Raw genomic sequence first — 15631 nt, 5'->3', positions numbered from 1 at the left:
CCAGTCTGTCCATCTATCTGCCTTGGAGTTTTAAAAGTCAAATACCTTGACACCCCTTTATAAAACTGCCTCTACGGTGTACTCTTATATCAAGCCCTTCTTTTACATTTTTTCTATTATATGGGGCAAATTTTGCTTTGGGATAGAGATATAAATTTGTGAGAATGGGCTTCATCTCTGTATTTTAAAAAGCTGGAGAGAATTTCAGCACATACTGTCTTGGTTTAATTCTAAATGAAGACGTAAAAGCTCATTTAAAAACATATAAGTGTATATTAATAGATATTAAAAAAGCATCCTGGAAATCTAGGGTATACTAAAAGTTATTTTAGTGCTCGGAGATGGCCCAGGAAATCTAGAATTCAAAACCAGGGTATTTTGTATCTTAATTAATCTCTGATACTGCTTAGTGAAGTTGGTGGTACTTATACAGGAAGGTAAAAGTACTTGCTTATTTGAAGGGAATGTACCAATCCGATACGATTTCCCTGATACCAGTGCATAATTCCCTTGTAAACAGAATGAAACTAAAAGTTAACTATCAGGCAGGCCCTTGGTTTAATTCCCATTGCCTCCACTTGCTCTCCGGAAGACCTTGGACGTGTTGCCTACTTATTCTAAGCCTCAGTGTCTCTATCTATAAAGTGGGGGTAACTAATTGCACCTATTTCATTGAGTTGTGAGGATGAAATGAAATAGTACATGTGATAATGCGCCTAACACAGTGCTTGGCGTGTTGGAAACAATCGAGACATGGTGGTTGTTCATAGATTAAGGAAAACAAGCAAAAGGAGAAAAATTCAGTGGGCTCAGCTAGGCATTTGCATATTAAATGTTAATTTTTGAAATGCTTAAAATTAAGCTTCAATCCAAAACAGATTTGCATATAAATATGTGAAAAGTAGCAAAGGAATGATGGAAGGAAAATTAATAAAAATTCTATTTATATGTATGTTGAGTGATTATCTATTATATCTCATCAAACCTTGAAAATGGCATAAGTATTAAAATGGTTTGAGAATGGGATCTGCCCTGCCTAGGAAACTCTGGCTGCCAAAAACACCCAAGAGGGACGTCCCTGGTGGTCCAATGGCTAAGGCTCCGGGCCCCCAATGCAGGGGGCCTGGGTTCAATCCCTGGTCAGGGAACTAGATCCCACATGCCAGAACTGAGACCTGGCACAGCCAAACAAACAAATAAATAAATAAATCTTACTGATTTTAAGCTTTTAAAGAAAAAAAAAAACACCCAAGAACTCTAAAGGGGAACCTCTGCACAATTCAGTAATTATAATCACTTTAATTACAAGGGAACATTCTTTTTGGTATCCTGATGATGATTTCCCCATGGCCCTAGCAATCTTGTGATTTCCCAGAGAGTAACTCCATAAAATTAGTTACAATGAGCAATATGAAGTTTTTAAAAATACACATTTATGAAACTACTGGCAAATCACATTGACAGGCTGTGCGGTCTCCTAGTCCTTTGTATGGGCACAGCAGGCAGACTTTATGAAATACCACTTAGATTTATCGCCTTGGTTGTGCCACTTAACTGCAGTCATAAAAATGGACTAACAATATACTCAATATTGTGATAACAGTAATAAATACATGCCACCCATAAAAATGATGCTCATCATTTTTTGAGCAGTTTTTATGTGCCAGGCACGAGCCCAAACACTTTCCTCCCAGGTAATCTTTGCACCAGTGTTCTTAGATATTTCTGTTATGCTGTATGTGTATATGAGGAGACTGAGGCATAGAAAGTTTAAGTAACTTTGCCTCAAGTCCCAGCCAGTAAGTTGCAGAGTTTGGGTTGCAAAGCCAGGTAGTCTGACTCTAGAATCTGACCTTATAACTATTACGCCTGAGAAGCTTAAGAAGTACCACTTCCCCACCTTGGAGGGTCACAAAGCGTATTGGCACAGTTAAGGGTCCACAGGAGAAACAAAACACAGACACACAAAAACATTTCTCTCTGTGTCACCCACTATTTTTCACCCTATTTGACCACAGATTACTGTTCCCTCAGAATTTGGAGCAACATTTGGTAAAACAGATTCTGTGGGAGACATCACCCTAAAGCATGAACTGGATTCACATTTTAGTTCATCTGATCTAGTTACATTTTCTTACTAATCTTGCGCCTTCGCTGTCCAGATCATAATCTTTAGAGCTGGAATAGAAACTGTTAAAATCGTATTTCAACTTTCTAATTTTGCAGAGTTTAAATAACTTATACACGTTACCACAGTAATAAATACAAAGTAGAAGTAGTAGCAAGGGCCACAGCTACTGTCAGTGTGTATTGAGTGCTTACTACATGTCAGGTACTGTGCTAAACATTTCATATATTTTTACCCAAGAAAAGGGAATTATTGTCATCATCCCCTTCTATCAGATGAGGAAAACAAGGCACACAGCTAATGAGTGGGGGACAAAGGGATTTGAACCTGGGTCTGATCTCCAGCCCTTGCTTTTAACGCCTATGTGTAATGAAAATAAAATAACAGGAAGTCAGACCTAATCTGAGTAGTATTTTTAGGAAAGTAAAATGGAAGATTTTGCGGGATTCTACCTTAGGAAAGTAAAATCCCAAAAACTTAGGATTAGTGAGATGTCCACAGAAACTCGGTTATACGTGATGGGTAGATACATGTATTCCACAAACACTGGAGTGCCTACTGTGAACCACAGGGCTCCTAGACACTTCTGGATTTCACAGCACACTATGAATTAAATGGGCATTTATAGGCTAATCTAAGAACTTCACCACCACATTTAGCATATTCTTGATTAGAAAACGTGTGCCAAGTTCCAAACAGTCAACCTAAAAATAAATATTAATAGTGTAACTTGCTCATAGTTGCTTACTATCTGCCTTGACCTTAATGGAGAAATAATTAGTAATAGAACATATAACTATTACAATGTGAATGATTGTATTTTCATATATGCATGTTGGTTTGCAATCTGTAGGCATGTTCATGAGTGTTTCCAAATTCTGGGTCTCCAAACTCCCAGAGATCAATGAAGTTGCTTATGAATGTGTTTAGTGGAGAAGAAAGGCAGTTTTCATGAGAATATAATCATATCCATTACATTAGGGTGGCTTCCTGATCTGTACAACTTAGATTTATAAACTCCAGCTCTAACTAATGCAAGTTTTAAAATGAACTCTTCATGAGTGAATCTAGGCGAGGTCTCACAAGAATTCCACATTTTTAGTTGTGCTTCATTTTATAAAAGCTTTGGGGAAGAAAGTAGATGTTATGTGCGTGTGTGTTTAACAAGATGTTAGCGCACTTTTGATTTTAATAGTCACATGAGAAAATCAAACAGACTCACTAAAGATCGCTGAAAAACTGCAGGAAACATTAGCAGAGACATCATCAGCCTGTAGAATTATGGGAAATAATTCTGGTGTGGTGCTATGATTTGATGGGCCTGCCCTTTATAAGTGATGGGGGAAGAGTGAAAGGCACCTACCTTGGCTACAATTTTAAAGTACCATTTTCTCGGGTAAACTCTTTCTTTCGTTTGTGGAGATGTCTGATTGGGAGGAGGGTAATGGGAGTGTACGTGGCTCACATCATAGAAAATCTTAGAATGGTCCTTTAAACTCTTGTTGAGAAATTCAGTTCAAAACTGTTTGAAGTGGTGACGGAGAAGCCAGATAGAATTCACAGGTGAGGCTTCTGCACACCTCCTGGTGTGACAGTGTCTTCTCTGGGGCCTTCATTTCCTCATGCTCTGTCTTACCCTGCAGAGTCTTCGAATGCCACTTTGCTGACCAATGCGGAGAAGATTGCCACCATCACCACCACACACACCCCTTCGCAGCAAGGGGCCCAGGAGACCAGGTCAGACATGGCTTTGGTTTCTTTTGTTACTTTCAAGGGGAAAAAGTAACTCCTGTTGTGACGATGCTCCTCCTTGATTCTTTCTCTGTCTCCCCGTGGGTTGCTCTTACACTTTTTTCTCTCGCTTCAGCAGGAATACCGCCAAACCAAAGCCGGAATCTCAGTTCGAGTTCAAAGCACCCCAGGGAACACAGGTGAGGGCCATTTCTCTTTCTTCCTTGTTGGTGTGTTTCCTTCCAACTTTCTAAAGCTGTTTTTACCAGGTATCTTCTAAAAGGTACCCTCAATTAAGATAAATAACTTTTTGTGAGGGGTATGTACTAAACATGTACTCATATTGGCTTATCAAGGAAATGACATTTTATTTTACTACCTTTGAAAGATATTCCTAGACATCCTTTTCTAGGCAGGGCTCGGGGGGAAACCCAAACAAAATAAAAAGCTATAATTGTCTCAAGGATTGGTAATCAGAGAAAGAGCAAAACAGCTCATGTCTCGTCATGGTACTCATAAAGGCATTTATGTCAAGAAAATGTCTTTTTGTTAAGGTGTTTCTCAGACTTGTGAATTTCAGAGGAGACCCCTTAAAGCTACCCAGCTGTCACACAAGGTGGTAATGGAGGGTGCACAAGTAATAGCAGGTGAAGCAAATTTGGGAAACATGGGGTGATACAGAGTTTAATAGGTTTTTTTCTCCCCCCCGACTGGCCTTCTCAGAGCCTTCCCTAATCCATTCCTGATTCTCCTTAATCAGCATGGGTACCACTGTCCAGATGTGTGGAGGTAGTTGTTGGTATCCTAATGATGAGATGTTTTCAGACGTTGGGCAGGGAGGCTGAATACCCAGCAGTGTGCTGGATGGTATTATTTAATGAAGGATTTTCCTGCCCCCAAATGCAAGTTGCAGCCTCACCGATTAAACTTTAATATATGCGTGTTGGCACGCAATCTGTATGCACACTCATGAATGTTTTCCCATTCCAGATCTCCAAACTCCTAAGGTTAATTGATATTAATAAACAATCAAGAACCACCAAGAAGGGGATAGAAACTGTGCCTTTGTGTCAAATGAGCATAATGGAGAATGTTGGGGAAGAGGGAGAGAGAAATGTGTGTGGATTTAAGTCCTCCCAGAATGACTGCACTTAATTTCTTTGAACAGGAGCAAGATTTTTACACTGTGGAACTGGAAAGAGGTGCCAAGGGATTTGGCTTTAGTCTTCGAGGGGGCCGAGAGTATAACATGGACCTCTATGTTCTGCGCTTAGCAGAGGATGGTCCTGCAGAAAGGTGTGGAAAGATGAGGGTAAGTAGGGAGAGGCGTCTGGAGTGGACATAAAGAAGTCATCTGCAGTGACTTCTTGACATCCTATGGTTAGAACCTGCACGTTCATGAGAATTACATGTTTCTAAAGCTTTCAGGACACTCCAAGTGCAGGACTCCCACCCTAGCATAAATCTCTCCCTCAAGCATAGTTAGCTGTAGCTGCTAAAGTTAGGTGAGCTCTTCCAACTCTGAGGCTGAGTGAAGGATTAAAGTCACTTATGAACTTATTAACATGGATATTGTCTGAATCCCGTCTCCATAGTTCTTTTACTTAATCTCATGGGGCAGGCACATCACTTCCCAGGGATTCCTGGGTATCCCAGCATGCTTCAAGAGCAGGAAGCCGTGTGGTTCTGTAGGTTCTGGGTGGTGAGCTCCATGCAGTCTCTAGCTAGCCACTGCCGCCTCCCCCTAGGCCTCGGGAATGATTTAACACTCTGCATTAGCGGAGGGCCAAGGAGTCCGTGGCATGACTATTCAGGGTCACTAGGTAGTCATCAAAGCTGCAAATTTTAAATGCACATGTGCCAGAAGTCCAATCTGTTCTGTTTAGATATCTAATACCTCTTACACGTATGAATATGTTGCTCTCCTGGGCAGATCAGATGATTAGAAAAGAAAAAATCATCTGCTCGTTAGAGATAGGGGGCAGAGATGGAGACATACATAGGGAACAATTTGCAAGGAATTAAAGAAATTGAGAGTCAGGTCAGGAAATCAAAAAAGTGATTAAAATTAGCCCTGAGCAGAAAGAGGGAAAAGAGTGACCAAAGGTGGGGAATTTAATGCTTGTAACTTAAGACAGAATCTTGAATTTTATGTTTCTTCAGACTGAATTTTTTAATGAGCTTTTTTTTTTTTAATTGAGAAGGTAGACCATTAATGTGATTTTTAAAAATTAGAGGAAACTGGTGCATAGTAAAAATATAGTTTCCAGGGTCAAACTAATATACCAGTTTCCTGTATATCCTTCCTCTATGCACACACATGCATAAGTTGTGCATATATGGTGGTTTATATTCCTTTTGTTTATATTTCAGACACATGGCATATGCTTTTCCATGTCTTTACTCACTTAAAAAAGTTTCCGATTGAAAGAAATACCACTATTCTGATATTTTGTATAATGTTGTACAGTTCACAAGACATATTGTAATATTCGATTGGACCCCATCAGCGTGGTAGGCATGGGTTGTTATCCTCCTCTTATACAGATGAGGAGGTGAGCTCCAAAAAGTAAAGGACTTAGCCAAGATCACTTAGCTAACAAGTGGTAGGACTCAAATTTAGTCCTTTAAACTCCAAAGCCAGTCCTTTCCTCTTCTACCTTCTAGAATATGTGCTCCATGAGAGCAAGGATCTGGCCTGTCTTCTTTACTCCTTTGCCTCCAGTGCCTGGCATAGTCACTGACTCCCAGTAAATGCTGCAATCAGTGTATCAGCCAGGAGTGTGGTCTCATCTGAAGGCTCAGCTGGGGAAGGATCTGCCTCTAAAGCTCACTCACAGGGTTGTTGGTAGGACTCGTGCGCTTTGGGCTGTTGGCCCAAGCCATCCCTCATTTCCTTATCGTAGACTCTGTAGGGCAGCTCACAGCATACATCAGAATGAACAATTGAGAGAACAAAAGAGGACAAGTAAGACAGAAGCCAAGGGACTTCCCTGGTGGTCCAGTGGTTAAGATTCTGTGCTTCCACTGCAGGGGGTGTAGGTTCAAACGCTGCTCAGGGAACTGAGATCCTGCATGCCGTGAGTTGTGGCTGAAAAAAAATTTTTTTTTAATAAATGAAATATTTTTTAAAAAAGACAGAAGCCAAAACCATGTTGTAACCTTATCTTTGAATTGACCTCCCATCACATTTGCCATATTGTTTGTTAGAAGTAAGTGACTAATTCCAGCCCACATCCGAAGGAAAGGGGATTACACAGCATATGAATTCAAGGAGGCAGGGACCATTGGGAGCCATCCTAGAAACTGTCTGCCACATCTGCCTCCCCTCAACAATTAATATTCCCTTTGCTACTTTATTTTTTAGCACTTAACACTGTCTAGTGTACATGCATTTTTATAATTTTCTTATTGTCTTTACCCCACTAGAATACCATCTCCATGAGGACAGGGATTTGGGGGGTTTTTCACTGCTGTATCCTAAACAATAGAAGATTTTTCTGGAACATGTTCAGTAAATAGTTAGTGAGTCAATAAATGAAAGAATTTAAAATTACAAAGCACCTCAATAGCTGGTGAAACCCTTTTGTGATCTTCTCCCTTGGCTCTCTCTTGCTTTGGCAGGTTGGTGATGAAATTTTAGAGATCAATGGCGAGACCACCAAAAACATGAAGCATTCTCGGGCTATTGAACTGATTAAGAATGGTGGCCGCAGAGTGCGTCTGTTTCTGAAGCGGGGAGACGGCTCCGTACCAGAATATGGTGGGTCAAACTATGAAAACATTCCTTCCTTCCCTGGCATGACTCCATGAATTTGTCTCCAGAACTGCAGCAGGAAAGTCTTTTTGTTTCCCCTATTCACCAGTGTCTTACCAGCCTCTCGCACCATGTGATTATTTGCCTCGCTTGTTCTGAAATCTCTACACATTTCATCCTTTTGCTTGCTTACGTGGACTGGGGCATGGCCTAAGACGAGCTCTTTATAGCCCCCTTTCTGATAATCAGAGAGAACATTTTGTCTAGTCCGACCAAGAGCGAAGGAATGTTTGTTTGAACTGTGCCAAACTGTTTCTCAGATCCAATTCTTAGCACAAAATGACTCTACTCCTTTTAAGAAGCAGGAAAGCAGGTTTCCTGAGTGATATGTTGAGGCACAATTCTTTTTTTTCTCTCTCTTTCTTTTTTGGTTACTTGATATCTTTATTCAAGAGGCGTGAAATTTGGAGATGATTTGGGGGCCTTGCTCAGCTCCTTGATGCTCTGTATGCAATACTTCTGCATCCCCCCCCCCCCCACTGGTCCCTACCCCACATCAGACCACCTGAGCCCACTGCTACAAAACAAACAAAACTGTTGGTATATTAACCATATGTTTTTAGGTGATAAAGGATGAAATCGATTCCCAGTGCCCATCGTGAGGGAAACACGTTACTATACCTTTCCTGTGAGGAAAGCCAGCTTTTACATAGAGTTCCTTTGTCATATCTGTAGACATGATTTGACTAAACAGTAATGCTCTTCACCTAGCCTAGTGTTCTGATGGTGAAATATTGTATATTATAATAATTACATCCTATTTATTTGAGATTCTTGTTTAAAATTAAAAAAAAAAAAAAAAAGCTATGCCCTAGATGTAGGGCTTTTCTTCCCAACCAAAGGTCTACAAAAGTTTCTATAGAAACTGTGATCGAATGGTCCCCATATACGTTGGTCCCCTTTATTAGGGATTTATCTGTTGTCACCCTCTTCTCTGAAAGTCATTTGGCACAATTCCCAGTTGCATTTTGGACTTGATGAGATACTTAATTCAGATGCAGCTCAAGGAGAAGGATAACCCCTTTGAAGGACAGCCTTCCCAGGTGTTGGGCATTCATGCAGGCGCAAAATACAAGGGGCCCAAGGCCGGGGGTGGGGGGCGGTGGATGGGATGGGATGGGTATCAGATGAGGCCCCTTGAGACATGGCCAGCCATGGGGGAGGTATTTTGACAACATTAAGATGCCACAGCTGTGCACTGTACTAAACCTTGACCATAGGTGTATCGATGCCACTGAAACTGTGTAACATTATCTCCCTTTTCTGTCTTCCCTATGCTTCTGTTGGATGTGATCTTTCATTTGCGAGTCATCGTCAGTAACCTGTGTACCTTCTCAAAACCTATGTCTGTTGCACTGAGGATGAAAATCCAACACTAACAAATGTTCTTTGGGCTAAAAATAAAGATCATTGAAATACACAGTTTTTTTCCAAGAAGGGTTGAACGTGCCAGGGTTGTGCTACTGTAATGTCTCCATGTGTCATTGGGACTAAATCTCTCTAATTCTATTGATTAGAATCACAAATGGGTTATAATATGTTAAGTTCCAATATTTTTCTGACTTGATTGGAACCTGCTTCTCTGTGAGGCTATTTTTGTAATGAGTTTTTTGTACTTAATTTAACTGCCGTGGTCTTGGGGGAGGGGGGATGGAGGGAGGGAACTTTGTTCCTTTGTTGTTTATTGTTAATGCTCTCCTATGCCAGCCTGTCATTGTTCCAGTTGTTTGAAAAAGAAAAAAAAAGAAAAAAAGAAAAAAGGATGCATCCATTGTCTGGGTTCTCGAGTCACCTTATCTGGCTGTCTGAAAACGTCACTGTTCCGATTTTGGTCTCTGCAGCCTTATTTGAGTGTTGCCTTAGACTGTCTGACTGGACAAATAAACTCTCTTTGCCCTATGTTAACAAATGCAGATTTTTTTTTTTTCTTTCCTCTTTGTTATAGGGAATCTAAACGTTCAACTTTTTCTCTTTCTCTCTTTCTCTTTCTCTCTGACTGTTCTTGGTGCTGGGCCCTCCCTCCTACAGCGATGATACCTCCTAATATCGCTGCATGTATGAGAAATGAAAAGCTCGGGGAGGCTTGCTTCTACCTTATGGGCCATAATCAAACTACGGTTTGTAGCTCAATCAATACTAGGTGTTTCTGTGCTGTGGCCTAATTTCCTCATTGCTTCTGCTTTAGCTCTATTTTGATATGTTTGGCAATTCATTCTGAGCACCCTGCGTTCTTTGAATTGTAAGTACACCGCTGACCCTATGGAAGTCTTACCCTCCCTTCTCTTAAAAGTAGGCGTAAGAAATCCCAAGGTTAGATTTATGATAGTCATTGAAGCCCCTTTCCTCACCTAGATCCTAAAATGACTTCATAAGCTTCTGCGTGTGTTAATTCTAGAAGTCTACCCAGCATTCAGAAAAAAACAAACCTCAGATCACAAAACTCTCACTTGGAGGGATAGGGCTTTGATAGACAGGAAGATGAGATTTCCTACTCAGATATCTCTTGGCAAATGACAGCCCACGGGCCAAATCTTGTCCGCAGCCTGTTTTTGTAAGTGAAGTTTTAGTGGCACATCGCCATGCCCGTTTCTTTTATGTGTTGTCCGTGGCTGCTTTTGCACTATAGTGGCAGGTGAACAGTTGTGACAAACTATGCAGCCTGCCAAACCATAAATATTTTACTCTTTGGCCCTTTACAACTTTTTCCTTTAAAAAGTTTACTGATTCCTGCTCTAGGCTATATTCCTGCTTTTGTTAAAACCCACCCTAGGTTTTGGGAGATGGTTCGTGAAAGAGACTAGTTGCTTAATGTTGACCTTGTTGGCTCATGAAAGATCCTTAAGGGGGCACCCGTGATTCCTTCGCCCCTGTGACTGTGGCCCTGGTTTGCCCTCCACGCTGCAGCACATCATTTCAGGTGCTTTGCCTGGAATGCAATAGTGTGTATGACTTACTGGGTTTAGGTGTGACAAAGCATCCCTGTTTTGAAAAGAGCTGTCATACATCCGGGATGCTACCTAAAACATTTGCAGCGTCATTTCAAGTAGTTTAACAGTAAATAGGAGCCCTATGGGTTGCCCTGCTTTTCAATCTATAGACAACTTGAGGTTGTAAGAAGCTGTCCAGAGACTTCACGGCTCAAAGATGTAATTATGGCTGCTTCTATAGCATCAAGAAAAGTGCCTCTATCCGAACCCCGTCTAGTGTCAAATGTGATCCTGACAGCCTCTCTTCCACTCCCTTTTATCTGTCAGCAGACTCTACAGTTTAAAAACAGTTCCTTAAACTTAGCAAAAGTAAAGAAAATAGTTGAACAACATTCACAAAGGTAGAGAGAATGTTAAATGGACCCTCCCATAATGTCACAATTGCCCATCATCAACATCTGGCTGTGTTGACTCTGTAATCACCAGGCTGGATAACTTTTTTTTTTTTAAGAGAAGTATATTTTGCTTACAGTAAAATGCATAAAGCCTGAGGGTGCAGTGCAGTGAATTTTTACCTCTCTATGCACGCCTTTAATCCCCACCCAGATCAAAACATCAACTCTTTACATTCCCCCAGAAAGTTCTCTCATGACCCTCCAGGTCAATAGCCCAGGTTGTTTTAAAGCAAATTAAAACAAGTATTCTTTAAAGAAAGGAATATTTTCTGTCATGGGGGCTGGGGGCTGGGGGGGTGGATCGGGGAGGAAGGGGGTAGAGTGGGGAAAAAAGAGCAGGAGATAGGGTGGGGACATTTTGATACTTTTAGACAGACTATTTGGGTTGTGCCTTTAAAGACTAAACTCATGACTGATGTTACAAGTTCTTTAATGGTCTATGAGTATAAAGAACAGTAGACTAGCTGTGGAAAGCCACAAGTACCAGTTTTTTAACCCTGACTAGTTACAGTTATACTTAAATTAACCAAGAGCCAGTTGGCTTTGATTCTGACTGCTGTAACAGTCGTTTGTTTGTTGTGACTAATGGGATCTCACGTGTGCGGGTGGAGACAGGAGCCGAGGTCCTTGGTACCAAACTGTTGCTCTGGTTTCTCTTCCTCGCAGACCCCAGCAGCGACGGGAACGGCCCTCCCACCGGTCCACAAGGTGTTCCGGAAATGAGGGCCGCGCCCCCCGACCGCCGACAACATCCATCATTGGAGTCCAGTTATCCACCCGATCTTCACAAATCATCACCACATGGGGAAAAGCGGGCACACGTGAGAGATCCCAAAGGCAGCAGAGAGTATAGCAGACAACCCAACGAACATCACACATGGAACGGAACTTCTAGAAAACCCGACAGTGGGGCTTGCCGACCCAAGGACCGGGCACCCGAGGGACGAAGAGATGCCCAACCCGAGCGGATGGTGACCAATGGCCCTAAGAGGAGGCCCCCGGAGAAGCGGAGGGAGGGCACGAGGAGCGCTGACAACACTTTGGAGAGGAGGGAGAAGCAGGAGAAGAGGGAGGCTTCCCCGGAGAGGAGGCGAGAGCGGTCCCCAACCCGCCGGAGGGACGGCTCCCCCGGCCGGCGGAGGAGGTCTCTCGAGAGACTCTTGGATCAGAAAAGATCTCCGGAGCGCAAGAGAGGAAGCTCGCCCGAAAGGAGAGCCAAATCCACAGACCGGCGGCGGACCAGGTCCCCCGAGCGGAGGAGAGAGCGGTCCCTGGAGAAAAGGAGCAAAGAGGACAAAGGCGGCCACCGAGAGAGGGACGAGACAAGTCTGAAACAGGATGCCGGCCGAAGTTCCAGACATCCCCCGGAGCAGAGAAGGCGACCTTACAAAGAATGTAGCACCGACCTCAGTATCTGAGACCCTGAATCACATTCCAGCCTTTACCGTGTCAAAGGTTCTAAGAGGAAGCTCACAGACCTGAAATGATTTAGTTTCTTATCTAGTGAAGCGTCTGACGTCAGCCTGATGATTCTCTGACTTGCGACAAACATTTGATGCATTTGAAATCTTATAAGAAAAAAATATATATATATGAAAAGTGTTGTGCCTGATGTATCATATTAAAGAAAGTATTTTTAAATGCATACTTTTTTGGAAATTATTTGCCAAATGCTGCCCCCAAGGGATATAAATTTTGTTTCTACATAAACTGTAGAATTGTCAAGAATTGTTCCCTTTTGGGGGGAGCGACCTTTTTCTCTCCTGGTAAAATGGGGCTGTTGATCATCTTCTCTAAGTAAGGAAAATCACTGATCAAGTTTAATTAATTTGATAGAGACTTATGTAGTGATGTAGTGCTATACTGTAGTTAGGAGTTTTTCCTGATAAAAGAGCAAAAAGGCAAAAATTATATTTGTAGAAGCTGAGGACTCTTTGGAATGGATCAGGATTGCTGACGATCCTAAAATTAAGAAACTGTATGAAGAGACTACTATCGCAAATGAAGGATATTTATAGTCAAACGACACAGCACAAAGAAATGTTACGTTCTCAAGTTATAGTTGGTTCAGAAAACAGTTCGTACTCTCCCTGGCCGTAGAAAGGTGCCAGGAGGAGAAGGTTGGCCGCCATTACCCCAATGCAGCCCAAGCACAGATGCTCAGGTTCATTAGCATCACCAACATCTAATAAGATTTCATTAAGGCAGTGCCATCACAGCTTTGCCCAACTACTAGAAGGAATGGATAACAAACACCTTCTGTGTTGTCTTGCCTGATTTGAGGCGGAACAGGAGATGGAATGGGGGACAGTGTGCCTGGCGTGAGGAGTCCTAAGAATTGCCAGTACAGAAAGTATGTTCCCCCGTTTTAGCGTAAGCCCGCGCTTGCCCTTTGCCAAACTGGGGAGAAGGGAGTAAGTAAGCCTTGTTGGAAGGAACCTCTCTGTTAATGTTTAAAAGAAATGAGGGTTGGGCATGCTCATTCTTAGAAATGCCAGTTTTCCTTTGGAACCATAATGGAAGTCTCCAGGATGATTGAAAGGGAGAGAAGGATGCGATTTCAGTGGTTCTAGATCTAGCTGGCAAACCTCTGCCCTTATGACCCTGTTCTTTTAGTCTTTCGACAGAGCAAAACATAGTGATTTTTCTTTGATAAAAGACCCATTCTTTTGCTATCTCACAGGAGGTTTGGTTGGGTCGGCTGTAGCCCCAGGATGCGGTTGAAATGGATTACTGCCTAGCTGAGCCAAAACCTTTGCTTGTACCTGTTGGACCACTGCAGCAAACCGCTGCTTACGATGCATTGTGTATTTCCATAGTACTGTTTTGCATTTTCCATACAGACACAAAACTTTGCAAGTCAATCACTGTTGTTCTCATGGTACTGTTTAAAAAAAAAAAAAAAAAGGAAAAAGAAAAAAAATGGAGAAAACCAGCCAATTACCATGTGTACAGAGTTAAAAATTGTAATTAATAGAGCCTGTTTTAAAAACAAACAACTGTTGCCTTTTTTTCTTGTATAAAAGAGAATTTATGACACAAAATTTAGCTGTGAGGAATGTGATATGTGTTTATATTTCTGAATATGGAACAAATTGATTCATTGGGATATATTTTACTGTAAACTAAATCAGGTATGTAAAGCTGTTTTAAAAATGGGAGACTATATAAGTAATTCTCTGAAGCTTGAGTTGGTTTGAATATCATCATTTCCTCCATGGTGAGCCTGCTTGTGATTTATTAAGCACTTGTTTGCATTTCTGTTCTTCATTCATTTCTTGTGGTGTGCTATGGACTTAATGCTCTTTCTGTATTGATGAAAAGCAGTATGTGGGCCAATCTTTTTATAAAACACTATGCATATATAAATATTACATTGTTCATAGCTTTATTTGACTTATGGGTTTATACATAACATTAGAATGAATAGCTGTCATTGTGTGGACATGCACAAAGCAAGTTTCTTTCCTGGAACAGACACAATTGTACATTTCTGTAGCTAAAAAAGAGGAAAAAGTCTGTGACTGCTATTTTTATTTTCAGAGTTTTCCATACAGAGCGTACATTGAACTACAGTGGTAAGGCGGAGCTGAATAATGATGTTCTTTTTTCATCAATTTCCTAAGAGCCAACTTGGGGATTTTATTCCTAAGGCTCCACTGCTAGAAATTCTCTCACTCTTTCTAGCCAAATCCATGATGTTAAATGATCGATGCTTTCAATTGTGGTCCAGAGTTTTAAATAAATGAAATCAAGAGGTGGATTTTTGGAGTACATCGTGAAGTTAACATTTTGATGTCTTTCTTGTTGTCAGAGATGATACTTGACCTCTTAAAATCTGTGTGCTACCCACCTGGGCTTGGCTCCGTCTGTGAAGACTTTTGATGTGGCAGTGCCATCTGAGTTCCACATATCAGATTTGCTTTGGAAATATCGTACTGTACAGGGACTATGCATTAAGCAGAAAGGTAGTGTTTTCTCTGAACTACTGTAACCTTAAATTGGAGACTGATTCTTTTGAGCCTACTTTCCCTAGTTCCACACTTCGTGTACATGTCTTGATGAGAGATGATATGGATGAGTATTTTGTATGATTAAATCAAACCCTATAGGAACTTCCCTCCCACCCATGACACAGTCAATGCCTGAAAGAATTTTGTGGGGAGAACTGAACACCCTACTTGTATTTTTTAAGTTTCTTTTGTGAAAGATTTTTTAATGCATTTTTACTGTAAAAAATACATGGAAATGTATGCATTCCATAACCACGATTGCTTCTGGATTGATATCTTTCTTGTCTCCGTGTTATCTCAAATATATCAGGGTCACGTAACCAAGAGAGAGTGTCTGGCTCCCAGTGCGATGAAATGTCATACCATTCTGTTGAAAGGGAAGGAATGATGGTCTTGCGATAGTATTGTGCCTTGCTACTCAAAGTTTGGTGCATGGACCAGCTCCCTCCTCATCAGTGGAGAGCATGTTAGAAATTCAGAGTCTCAGGCCCCGCCCTCGACCTACTGAGTCAGAATGTGCTTTAAACAAGATCCCCAGCTAATATGAATGCATGTGAAAG

General features: G+C 41.5%; 1 protein-coding gene across 15 annotated transcripts in view; it reads left to right on the top strand.

The window, feature by feature from the left end:
• Positions 1-14821, top strand: part of MAGI1 (membrane associated guanylate kinase, WW and PDZ domain containing 1) — a 623112-nt gene extending 608291 nt beyond the window's left edge. For 8 of the 15 annotated variants that reach the window (XM_027121335.1, XM_027121326.1, XM_027121323.1 and 5 more), the window contains 5 exons: positions 3772-3865; positions 3996-4059; positions 5028-5171; positions 7484-7622; positions 11725-14821. In XM_027121335.1, the coding sequence (XP_026977136.1) occupies positions 3772-3865; positions 3996-4059; positions 5028-5171; positions 7484-7622; positions 11725-12476 (1193 nt within the window). In that variant the 3' untranslated portion in view covers positions 12477-14821. Of the gene's footprint in view, positions 1-3771; positions 3866-3995; positions 4060-5027; positions 5172-7483; positions 9428-9704; positions 9794-11724 lie in introns of those variants that run through there. The other 7 variants (XM_027121331.1, XM_027121332.1, XM_027121327.1 and 4 more) reach the window with 3 other exon arrangements.
• The last annotated feature ends 810 nt before the right edge of the window (positions 14822-15631 follow it).

Source organism: Aethalodelphis obliquidens, unplaced genomic scaffold (genome assembly GCF_003676395.1).
Source record: "Aethalodelphis obliquidens isolate GAN/ISIS:26980383/991018 unplaced genomic scaffold, ASM367639v1 scaffold22, whole genome shotgun sequence".
In the NCBI taxonomy this organism is placed as follows: Eukaryota; Metazoa; Chordata; class Mammalia; order Artiodactyla; family Delphinidae; genus Aethalodelphis; species Aethalodelphis obliquidens.
Note: the sequence above shows the minus strand (reverse complement) of the source record. Positions and strands in the feature narration are given on the sequence as shown.